A 13,036-nucleotide genomic window follows, 5' to 3' on the forward strand; every position below is an offset into this window, starting at 1 on the left:
GTCATGCAAACAAATCCCTGTTGAGGTCTCTAATCAGAACCTAACTCACACAGGCAGCAAGTCAGCTCAAAAACATCAACACCAGTGAACAAGTATCACACATTATATCCACACAAGAGGCCCAAACAATGGGTAGGCTTTAGTCAAGAGGGGTCATATCAACCTCGACAAACAAGCTAAACTGTAAGGGTAAACAGAAGCTCTTAACCACTAACATTGAGAGTTAGGGTGAGCAGATCAAAATGGTAATGAGGATGAGACCTCATTCTCTTAACCCTAGCCAGGGTGAGCTCAAATCAAAGAAGCATGGGGATCCAGAAAGAGGGACCCTATTCCACTTGACTGACTCTATACAAAGATCTGGGGTATTTGTTCAAGAGCATTAGCACGTAGTGCGAGCATAATGAACGACTCATTGAATAACAGGGGATTGATTGCTAATCCCTTTTATCTGTCAATTGCCTCTTCACTTAGGAGGGCTTATCAAGTAACATGCCTCACTTTGGAGGTCTTTGACACAAATGTAAACAAACACAATCAGAGCCTCATAAGGAGGACTTCAGCCAAATGCCTGCTAAAAAGGTGACAGGACTTCCAGACTACATGGAGTAAGAGGGATAAACTACCTCAGTGGTGTATCAACCATACTCCAAAGCTTAAGCAAAAGCTAGCTAGCAAGCAACTAATGTACCTGTACAAAAGCTTAACAGTTAGTATCTCAGACAGAAAACCAACAGACAAACAGTGGAACTTTCCAATATTTACAACTCAATGCAAGGCACAAATGCAAGCACTCAAATGAGTTCATCACATCAATTGGCCTACAAAACAATCATAGTTAGTATTCAAATGCATTTGCATCTCACAAAGTGAGATCAAACCAAACATCAATGCTAAATGTCCAAACCTGAAACACAAAGCACAATTAGTTATGTACAAAAACACTAGTGCAAAGACTAGGTCCAAAACCAAACCAAATGATCAAAACAGAAGTCAATCTTTTGCATAATACACATTTAAACAATTAAAAAGATGTCCTCAAAAGGACCAAGATCAATTCATAATGCAAGTGCTTCAAACAATTCATGTAAAGCAAAGGCAAGCAAAGGTGCACAAATTGGACATCCAAGTTAGAAAATCTAAATCAAAAAAGAAACACATCCAATGGTCTCGAAATTTTTTATGTGAATTCCACATGTTATGAACAAGTAATGTGCAAAAAATTAGATCCAGAAGAGCTCAAATGATAGATGAATAAAAATGCACAAGTGCTACATCCAAAATGTGACACAAATTGTCACACTACATGTTCATGTGTCTAAAATAGTGATGGAATATGATAAAAATCCCAAACCAAAGCTCAAAAATCATGTCACATGTGAGGATCAAGCACACCAAATTTCAGATCAATTGGATCAACAATGGAGATTTCACAAGCAAATGAATGCAACATATCCAAATGACACAATGCTCAATCAAAAAATATCAAATAAAAATCCAGAAATCAACAAATCATGAAAATCATATGAAAAAATATTAGACATTTAAACAAACATGTGAAAAAAAACTTGGATCAAATTGAATATTTCTACCATTTTTAGTGATTTTTCAAAATTGAAGAAAATAATTGAATTAATATGAGATAATGGAAGAAAAATGAAATTCAAATAAAACTCAGAATATGCCTCAGCCAGGTATTGAACTCACGCGTGCCAGGTAAAAATGAGCGCTCAATTAAAATTCTGAAAACTGCATGGCATGGAATCGAAAATGCAAAAGCGAAGTATTAAACTCGCGCTAGGCCAGGTCAAAAGCGCTTGCCAAAACGTTGCATTTTGAGACGCAAACCCTAGCCTGAACCAGACGGTGGCGGACGGCAGTAACAGCCGTCTTCTCCGGCCAACCAGGCGGAGCGCCGCCATGGATTTTTCCAGAAATGGATGAAACTTACATGGTTCGAAAGATCTTCTCACAAGGAAGCCAAATCTACAATCCAAATCTCCTAATTCTCTCTAGATTTCACGGATCAAGGCAAAGAAGTTTTGAGATCCAAACTTATATTCAACATAACTTCCTCATTTCTTCACCAAAATCAATTCTAAACATATCAGCATGATCACCTAAGCAAGATCTACATGTTTATGGCAAGAATTTGGCAAAAAAGAGAGGTCGAATTTTCACTTACTTGAACTGCAGTGTTATGAATTCGTGTATTCAAGGCCTCTAAAGTTCCAGATCTTCTTCCTCAACCTTACTGTGAAGCTTTATGCACCAAACATCCACTGAAACCTCTTAGATCTAGCTAAATCTCAAGCTTCCATCAACATGTTCATACACTTAATCTGCTCAAAATCTTGTTCAATTCTTGAAACCAGACGTGGATTCTTACTCAATGATGCATGATAAACAAGAATATGCAGAGAAAATTGGTGTTTGTATGAAGAAATTTGAGTTTTGAAGAGAGAGAAAAATGGAGGGAAATGAAAATTCTAGATCTCAAAAGTTAGTTATGAGCAAAATCTGTTAGGGTTTGGCTTTTATATGAGGTGTTAATGACAATGTTAATCCAAATTAACCATTTGCTAATCATGCTTAGTGAGTTTTGAAATGAATTGAAAAAAATGAATAATGAACTTGCATGGCCAATCCACACGTGAACAGTACCATGTTATGCTTCAACTTCACTTAAAACCAACTAATAAACATCATGGAAGTGGTATATTGTTTGTAGCATCAACCAAATTTGAATTATGAAGTTTCCCTCCATTTTGCACATGTGTGAATAGGTGAGCCTATGAGCTTCTTCCATGCAAGGCAAGGCTTCATTTGAAAACTATTGGTCAATACAAGCATTTTGCAAAAAGAGTGGACCAATTTGGAGTTTTGAATCAAAAGTTATGTCACTTTGAAATTCCATGCATACTTTGTGGTCAAATGAGCATAACTCCTCAACCATTCATCATATGGACATGATATAGAACTTTTTGAAAAGGGGAGAGAAAGATATTCAACTTTCATGTTCACCAAAAATCCATTTGAAACCTCTTTGATGTTGATAAGTTAAGTTGAATGTGGACCAGAAACTTGCCATTTTTGGAAACTTTTAATTACATGTCACTTTCCATTTTGGGAAACTTTTGCCATGACTTCAAATTCTTCAAAATAGATGTTTAAAATTACAAATGGACCTCTTTTGAACATGATTGAGGTGTCTCAACTCATTTCCCTACCTCATAGCCCTCAGTTGACTGCACAGTTGACTTTTTGTGGTCCTCAGATGACCTTGACATGCTCTGATCAGCTTGAACCTCCACCACTTGGGGAAATGGCTCAGAAATGAAATCTTAGCTCATGTAAGCTCAATATAATGATCACATGATCCTCATCATCATCAAATACCTTATCTCCTTGAGAATCCCTGGCTGGAAGAATGGCATTGATTAGGGTTGACTAGAGGTCAAAACCCTAATCCAAAGGAACTCAAGGATGAATCTTGAAACCCTTGATGATGATAGAACCATGATGATGGTGATGTATCCTTGCAAACAAGATGATGCTCAAGACCTTTGAAGAATCAATAAACCCTGACTGAAGCACAAACCCTCAGATGGTTGATTATCCATTTAGAGAAACCCTCAGGCTTGAATCATGCAACTTCTCCATCTTCTGAAAAAACTTTGGAGGATGACTTTTCTTATTTTTAGATGATATGCAAAATGCAATGCCTAATGCCCTAAAATATGAAATGCAAGGTGTCAAACTAGTCCCAAGAAGAGGAGGGCAAATTTTGAGGTGTTACAAGGGGGTTTGTTACACAAAGGGAATGTATTAGCACCCAAAGTGTCCTAGGTATTCCTAGGGAGCCCTTTTTGTGTGTAAGTGTTTTGATTGGAAAAAAGATTGTTTTGAAAAATAGAATGAGAGGATGAGAAAAGAATTTATTATTTACATTTTTGTGTTTGATAAGACTTTTGGTCTTATGTCTATGTACCAACATAAATGAGAGATCAAAACCTCGTAGTTAGTGGTAAAAATTTCAAAGATGGGGGGATTTATTTTTACAAAAGTTAAAGATCTTTTATTATAAATGGGAAAATACTCAAACAAACATCCATCAATAAGAAGGGCTTTAAAACATTTAAGAGGGAGGGCTCCAACTTGGATTAAATCAACAAGTATGCCACTAACCCCTAATAAATGGAAAGTCTTACACTCTATATATCATGGAATGGGAGACTAAAATCTCAACCAAGGATTGAAGGAGAATAGCGATCCAAAATGCAGCGAAATTTTAAATTTCTCCATTAGTGATCCTTACGAATGAGCATGATCAATGATAGAATCATTACCTCTTGTGGCGATTGTAACCTTTGATGCAGATCTACGGAGCGATCACGAACGTTGAATGATGACAACGCCTCTACTCAGTCCACACGAACAGATTCCTTCAATCTCAGTGCTAGTTGCTACGAATGAAGGCTTTGAGTGAGAGAAAGAGAGAAATGAAATTGCAACTGCACAAATGCTTCTACACAAGGGTTCTATTTATAGAACCACTTGTGTGGACTGCAAGCTAAAAAAAGCCCACTCAAGTGTATGTGGCCCATATCTTATAATATGCCAAAATCACTTAAGCGCGTGGTACCTTACCATATTTCATATTCTACTTAAGTACACTGTACCTTACGATATTCTACAATTCACTTAAGTGCACCATACATTATGGTATTCCTTAGTTACTCTATCTCTCATCAATCCGTCCTTTTGTGTGTGACCCTGTAGGTTTTCGCGGCATTGGCAATTATATTAAATCACGTATTTAACATAATAAATAGTGAGCGGTATCTAGCAACACATCACTACTACCCAAGACACGAAAATGTCATATGATCTGACAAATCCTTTTGTGATAATACTTATGTGTACAATTACCCTTTTACCCTTATGTCTATATTGAACACAAGGCATAGACTGTATCATCCTTGTCCAGTTCAATATTGGGCCCATAGACATTTATCCTATTATGTAGGATGGACAAATTCCATCTAGGTCACTCATGTCCCTTAGCATGCTTCGTGGAGTACCCATCAACTGTCTTTACGGTCATCCAGTTACGGATAATGTTTGATCAGCAATAAGGCACTCGACTCTACATCTAGGGTCCATAGTGGTTTCAGGTCGAAGGGTGGTATACACCATTATCACCATGAGAATAACTTATGACACTTTGCATAACATTCTATATAGTATTCTCATAGCAGGTCAAACCATTATAAATATTACTCTTAATATTTATACCTATGTTTATGACTTGATAACTCCTTATCCATGATCCATGAGATGTGATCATCAGTCTATATACATAATAGTCTTAATGCTTTAATGTTATCCCACTTCACAATAAAGCTTGACTATGGATACTTTAAGAATAATGTCCTTATTTTTAATGAGATCTCATGATTAAGTCACACTTGATACATTAAACGGACTATCTATTCTAGGAACTTTATTAGACAAACATAATAAAGAAAAAGCCTTTTATTATTAATAAATAATTCGATACAAGTACCAAACGTATTGGCCTCTAGGGCTTACACCAACAATCTCCCACTAGCACTAGAGACAATCAAGCATACCCCTAAGGCCCATAGATCTAGTATGGCCGTCATGCTTCTGTTGCGCAAGAGGCTTTGTCAGTGGGTCAACAATATTGTCAAGTGTAGGTACTCTGCATATTTTCACATCTCCTCTATCTATTATCTCTCGAATGAGGTGATAACGCCTAAGTATGTGTTTGGATCGTTAGTGAGACCAATGGGATCCACAATGCTAGGAGCTATGCCAAGTTCACTAATGAACTTTTTGATCCAAACAACTTCCTTTGCTGCACTTAAGGCAATAATATACTCGGCCTCGGTTGTAGAATCAACAATTGTATCTTGCTTTGAACTTTTCCAACTCACGGCGCCACCGTTTAAGCAAAACACATAACCAGATTGCGATCTAAAGTCATCCTTATCTGTCTGGAAGCTAGCATCGATGTATCCAATTACAACCAACTCTTCCTTACCTCCATATATCAAGAATGAGTCCTTAGTCCTTCCCAAATACTTAAGGATATTCTTGACAGCTACCCAATGAGCATCACCAGGATCAGATTGGTACCTACTCGTTGCACTCAAAGCATACGAGACATCTGGTCGAGTACATAACATAGCATACATGATAGATTATATTGCAGATGCATATGGAATCTTATTCATGCGATCCCTTTCTTCCTTAGTTGAAGGGGATTGTGTTTTTATAGACACAAGCCATGTTGCATAGGTATGAATCCTTTCTTGGAATCATGCATATTAAAGCGTCTCAGCACTTTATCTATGTACGTACTCTGACTTAGGCCAAGCAGTTTTTGTGATCTATCTCTATGGATTCTGATTCCTAATATATAGGTTGCTTCACCTAGGTACTTCATAGAAATGCATTTTCCCAACCAAGACTTTACTTGTTGCAGGGTAGGGACATCGTTTCTAATAAGTAATATGTCATCTACATATTGAAGGAAAAGAGCGATCCAAAACGCATCGGAATTTAAAATTTCTCCTTTAGTGATCCTTACGAATGAGCATGATCAGTGATAGAATCGTTACCTCTTGTGGCGATTGTAACCTTTGATGCAGATCTACGGAGCGATCACGAATGTTGAACGATGACAATGCCTCTACTCACTCCACACGAACGGATTCCTTTAATCTCAGCGCTAGCTGCTACAAATGAAGGCTTTGAGTGAGTGAGAGAGAGAGAGAGAGAAACGAAATTGCAACTGCACAAATGCTTCTACACAAGGGTTCTATTTATAGAACCACTTGTGTGGGCTGCAAGCTAAAAATCCCACTCAAGTGTATCTGGCTCATATCTTATAATATGCCAAAATCACTTAAGCCTGTGGTACCTTACCATATTTCGTATTCTACTTAAGTACTCCGTACCTTACGATGTTCTACAATTCACTTAAGGGCACTGTACATTACGGTATTCCTTAGTTACTCTATCTCTCATCAATCCATCCTTTTATGTGTGACCCTGTAGGTTTTCTCGGCATTGGCAATTATATTAAATCACGTATTTAACATAATAAACAGTGAACGGTATCTAGAAACACATCAGTGCTACCCAAGACACGAAAATGTCATGTGATTTGACAAATCCTTTTGTGATAATACTTATGTGTACAATTACCCTTTTTCCCTTATGTCTATATTGAACACAAGGCATAGACTGTGTCATCCTTGTCTAGTTCAATATTGGGCACATAGACAATTATCCTGTTACGCAGGATAAGCAAATTCCATCTAGGTCACTCATGTTCCTTAGCATGCTTCGTGGAGTACCTATCATACCCCGAAATTCACCCTACTCCGATACAACTTTCATCTGATCCATGGCCCTACTGCACATGCATGCTTTCATTATCTCCTCATCATAATTATATTAACTTTCATAACCAAATACATATTGCATGGGATCAAGGCATGATTTAAAAAAAAAAAGGAAAAGGGGGGAAACCGGATTTTGCCTTGCACACTCCAAAAAAAAGAGCCTTTTTTGCACAAAGGGTATTTGGTTCCCACTAACTTTCCCTATAAATAGATGCACCATTCCCCTTCATTTTTCATGCTTTCTAGCCCCCAAAAATGATAAAAAAATATCATTCAACCCCTCTTCTCCAAACCTAAATCAAAACCCAAATAAACCTTTCCCTCCAAAAAGTCACCACCACCAACTTTTTTTCATTTCACATTTTTTTTCCTCAAAATTTCTCACTCTCTAACACTCATAACCCAACTCATTTACTAAGCTTTCACCATAAATATTTTCATCCCAAACCCCCCACTTCACATTCAAGCTCAACACCATTTCTACCTAGCTTTTTTTTCACATTTTTGTGGGTAATGATTTTAACTTAAACTCTTTAACTTTTTGTTTCTTTTTTTTTTTATTAAAAATGGTTGCTTGTTCTTGGTTGGTCTTTTGAGATGGTTTATATTCAAACTTGCAAAAAAAAATGATTGACTTTGGTTTACTCACATTTTTTAAAGATTTTTTTACTGTCTTTTTTCACCTTTTTGTGGTTGCTTTGTGTGTGTTATTTTTTTCTTTTATTATGAACTCATTGTTGTATTTGTTTGGTTGATGAGGTCTATTAGATCATGACCATGGTTGTTTAGAGTTGATTAAATCTTCAATGTTTCAAACCTATCTATGGTTGATCAATAGATCATTCATGATACTTTGAGGCATTGATAGATTGCCTTTATTTTAACCATATTTGGGTCATTTGATGCATAGATGAAACCAAGTCTTTACATTAACTTGTTAATCCATTTGCTTATTGTTACTAGCTACTAATTACTAACTCCTAATATTTATATTATTGCAATTTATTTTATTGTTCATTTTATTTCATTTACTTTATGTTTATATTCACTAACTACTAACTTCTAACATTTATATTATTGCACTTTATTTTTTTATTTATTTTTTTCTTTTGATCACTTTACTTCAAGTATTTTATGTTTATGTTTATTATTATCTAACTATGTCATTTACATTAGGCTAACTTATTTACTACCTCGTTATCTTGTTAAATAAAAGAGGAATAAAAATAAAAGAAAGAGAACAAATCACTTTTTTTATTTATTTTTTAATACTAATAGATGGACTTAAGGTTGCATAACTTTCTTTGTTACAAATCTATTGTTAGTTGATTTTTTAATCATCTTCAATACTTTGCATCAATGATAAGCTATCCCTTAATATGTCATATTTTAAGTCTTTTTAGCCTAAGAAAATAGTCTTAAAAAATATTCATTTTTGTACATATTACTAACCACTAATTTCCTTCATTAATTATGTTTGTCATTAACCTTTGTTATTGTGATTTTGGTATTATTGACTTATATTTGTTTTATATCATTTATATTCACTAACCATTATTGTGATATTGTTTCTTTTTCTTGTAATTTACTTTTATGTCATTACATTATAGTACTCATCATCATCATCATTGTACAAATTCATCATGCATGTTTATTTACTTGTTATTTATTTTATTATCATCAAACATTAAAAACAACAAAAACATGATAAAATGATAAGACAAAAATATTCATTCCACTCTTAATCAACTTGGACCTAGAGGATTTCATTTTAGGACCCTTGCTTGGAGGCCTTTCCTTTATCTTTGTGATACTTTATAAATGTTGGATTTTATTTGTAACTTACATTCATGTTGTAAGAATGGCATCATGGCACCACCTTAGGGGAACATGTTTGTAAGACCATTATCCTTTGTTTAGCTTAGGTCACTTTTGCACACAAAAGGCTTTCTCTTGGGCTACCTTACAATGAGACTTTTTAATTTCTTGTTGGTTACTTTGCATTCATGTTGCATAAGCCAAATTTCATAATCAAAATAAAATAAACCCTTGATTCAACGTCAAGTGGCATTTTCTTAGCCAAATTCAAAAATACTTAATAATTACGATTATTATTGTGCGCCATGAGCCTTAAGTGGTGGTGAATGAGTGAGAATGGAGCATTCATACCCTTACTCTGATTATTTTGGACGCAAGACGCTTGACTTGTTGTCTAGAATAATCACCTCCGCCCATAGACTTTAGTACAATATAATCACAAACATTCTTTCATAAAACCCTTATTCAAGGTAAAAACAATACAACTCATCAAACTCTTTTTTGTCCCTTAGGGCATCATCCCGAAAACCCTTTTTTCAAAGGTAAAATCAACCAACACACAAATATTTTCTACTCCGAACTACGGAGCTCTGATTCCTCATCCCCGAATGAGTGATACGTAGGCACAAGGGCCACAATCCTTGGCGAGCACTATAATAACAAAAACACCCCCTTCTTTCCACACATTCTTTTGAAAATAAAACAATAATAGATAAATCTCATGTATGTAAAACAACCCAAATGGTTCCCATGGAGTACCATGGACGTAAGGGGTGCTAATACCTTCCCCTTACGTAACCGACTTCCGAACCCAAATCTCGGTTGCGAGACCGATTCCTTATTCTCTTTTAGCGCTTCCCGTGCGCGTCTCTTTTCCGAGAGTTTTATCGACTATTTCCCCTCTCCTCTCCGATAGAGGTAAACTAAATAAAATTCGGTGGCGACTCTTCTGAATTTGCCTCTCTTTGGCATTCTCCTTAGTCCCGGTTTCGTTATCGTGAAATCCCGGTAGCGACAGCTGGCGACTCTGCTGGGGACCAAAAAATCCCTAAGCAAGTCTAGCCTAGTTTGGGTTGTTTCCTCTTTTACGTACGTGGAGATTTATCTGTTATCTATTTTTCTGTATATATTGCTTTCTTTGCTAACTCGTGCATATTTTGTTTGTTTACCTATTGGTCCGAAACTCTGACTCTGTGACGAAGAATTTTTGGAAGCAATAATGATTGCAAAGAAAAAAACCTTGTGTGAAAGACTCTCCACCCGAGTCTGAGAGTTTGCTTGTGATAGGAGAGATTGAGTAGTATTGATCCGCGAGGTTCCTTCCTCGTTAGGGTCGTACGAGAACCTCACTTAGTGGTAGATTCTTTTAAGGGGATTGATGACCGCCGTGCTTTCGACGTAAGCATCTTTTCTTTTACTAGAGTCAATGACCCTAAGACCCCTTTTAGAACCTTTAAAACTATGGCTAGCCTAGACCGATGGTCGCGTAGTATAGGCCACCGAGGTGCCTTCCTCGTAAGGGTCGATACGAAGATCTCACTTAGAGCAGATGACTTTGATGGAGCAGTCGCCTGGCAAGTAAATTGACATAAGCGGCTGACAGTCAAGGAAGTCCATGACTCTAGGGGCAGTGTCTTACACCCAATTTTCCAAAAGCCTTAGATCACACAAAGCGAGAACCTTGGTTTACTAAGCAATCATTATTAACTCCATGCTTCGTCACGATGGTCCAAAACCACAAACCCATGCCTAAAAACCTGTGGAAATAATAAACCAATCATTCATCATCAAAATAATAAGCAAAGCTCTTAAAATCTTTCGTTTGTTCAAATGCAGAATTACAAGACTATTTTCCGACAGAATCATGGATACTTCAACAAAGAAAAGCACTTCTTCTTTCCGCTTCAAGAGTCCCGACATCAGGTCATTAAAGGTACTTTGTTCAAAGGTCGTAGCTCTCAAAGACAACAAGTTTAGAACCAATTTTGGGAACATCATAGATCTTATAACCGAGAAGGTTGACTATTGTGCTATCACTACAATGTCTCAATACTATGACGTCCCTTTAAGATGCTTCACTTTCCCCGACTTCCAAATCTCTCCAACCTTGGAAGACCTCGAGAGACTCCTCAATCGACCAATCAAGGAATACAACCCTTTCCCGAAATTGGAAGAAGGATTCTGTTTGACCGAGCTCTCACTCATCTTGGGTATCAACACCAACAAGTTAGTGGACAATTGGGGCGTTAAAGGATCCCTCAAAGGTTTAACTTAAAAGTTCCTAGAAGCCCATGCTTGGGAAATGATTAAAGAAGGAAGACCCGACTTTTGCAGTGCAACTTTGGCACTTTTGATTCATGGAATTGTCCTCTTCCCAAATCTGGACAAGTTTGTGGATCAATTAGCAGCTGAAGTCTTTTTAACAAAAAATCCGGTGCCCTTTTTACTTGACGATTTCTACCATACCTTACATACAAGACATGAGAAGAAAGGAGGTGCTTACCTTTGTTGCGCTCCTATGTTACACCTTTGGATGAGGGCCCGCATGCCTCAAAGTGGACCTTTCGCCGAAAACAAATTGACATGGCCGCAAAGGTTCGCATCTCTCTCTGCCAACTCAATTCTATGGTATAAGAGGGAATGGGATATAAAGGATGTCATCGCAAGATGTGGAGAGTTCTCTAACGTACCCTTGATAGGAACACAAGGTTGCATCAACTACAACCCTGTTATACTCAAGAGACAATTAGGGTACGCCATGACAAGTCCCCCCGAGGAAAGAGATTTTATTCCATTTGTCATCAATATCGTGGATCCGCTTGATTCGAATGTGAAAAGAGTGAGAAAATCTTGGACAAGCATAATCCGTATTAGCCATGAATGGGGCAAGAAAAATATCCTAGCCAAGGAACCCTACTATGTGTGGGTAAAAGATAGGACTAGGGTGGTTAAGATGCCGTTTCTGTTTCATCCTTCTTCATTCCCGTTGATGCCTGAGCCCGAGCCTATCCTACAAGAGGACATGGACAAACTTACCAGCCAAATCAAAGAGCTCGAGTTGGAAAGCACTCAACTACGAGTCGAACTCAATCGCGCCAAGGAACGTAACCACGTCTTGGAGGATAAGGGTAAGCAAGTCTGTGAAAAATTTGAAGATAGCAAGAAAAGGCTCCGATTAGCCGAGGGACAAAGAGTTTGGGTTGGTGGAGCTTTACAAGGAGCTAATTCTGAGCTAGATTTCCGTAACGAGGAGTTGGATCGAGCATCCTGTTAGGGACCAATTAGTACTACTTTTTATATCATTTTATTGGTCCCTTTTACCAAGTTTTGATGTAATTACACACTTTTATTCTCACTATTTTGTATAAATGCAATTAGGTTTAATTTATTTTGTTTTGAATAGTTATTTCACATATTTGTTAGTTTTGTAGAATTTTTGGTTAAGAAGGCTTTGGATTGCAACACCACACTTTGGAGGAAGCTTGCCAAACAAGGAAGCTGGAGAAGCAACAGTTCGCGCTGCGAAGGCTGCGAATCCAGCAAGCTGACTGAGGGTCAAAAGTGCTGTTTTGCAGGAAAAGTTTATTGCCATTTTGATGTCTGTCTGGGAATTGCTTTTCTGCTTGAGATGACAATGACCAATTAGGGAAATGTCAACCTTTTTGTTAGAAACAAATACATTATGCTAGGGCATTGAAAAAATAGACTATTATCATTCACACATTGATATTGAGAGCTTTTTGTAAGAGAGAAAACCAGAGTTTTTCTTCTTTAACTTT

General features: G+C 37.0%; 1 protein-coding gene across 1 annotated transcript; it reads left to right on the forward strand.

Annotated features, from left to right (window-relative positions):
• The first annotated feature begins 11,559 nt into the window (after positions 1-11,559).
• LOC127131763 (uncharacterized) lies at positions 11,560-12,531 on the forward strand. The gene has a single exon (XM_051060677.1). The coding sequence runs from the start codon at positions 11,560-11,562 to the stop codon at positions 12,529-12,531; it is 972 nt and encodes a 323-aa protein (XP_050916634.1).
• Positions 12,532-13,036: the final 505 nt, after the last annotated feature.

This window comes from Lathyrus oleraceus, chromosome 3, assembly GCF_024323335.1.
Source record: "Lathyrus oleraceus cultivar Zhongwan6 chromosome 3, CAAS_Psat_ZW6_1.0, whole genome shotgun sequence".
Taxonomy (NCBI): Eukaryota; Viridiplantae; Streptophyta; class Magnoliopsida; order Fabales; family Fabaceae; genus Lathyrus; species Lathyrus oleraceus.

Coding starts and splice junctions, on each gene's coding strand:
- LOC127131763 (XM_051060677.1), top strand. CDS start 11,560: ATGATTAAAGAAGGAAGACCCGACTTTTGCAGTGCAACTTTGGCACTT.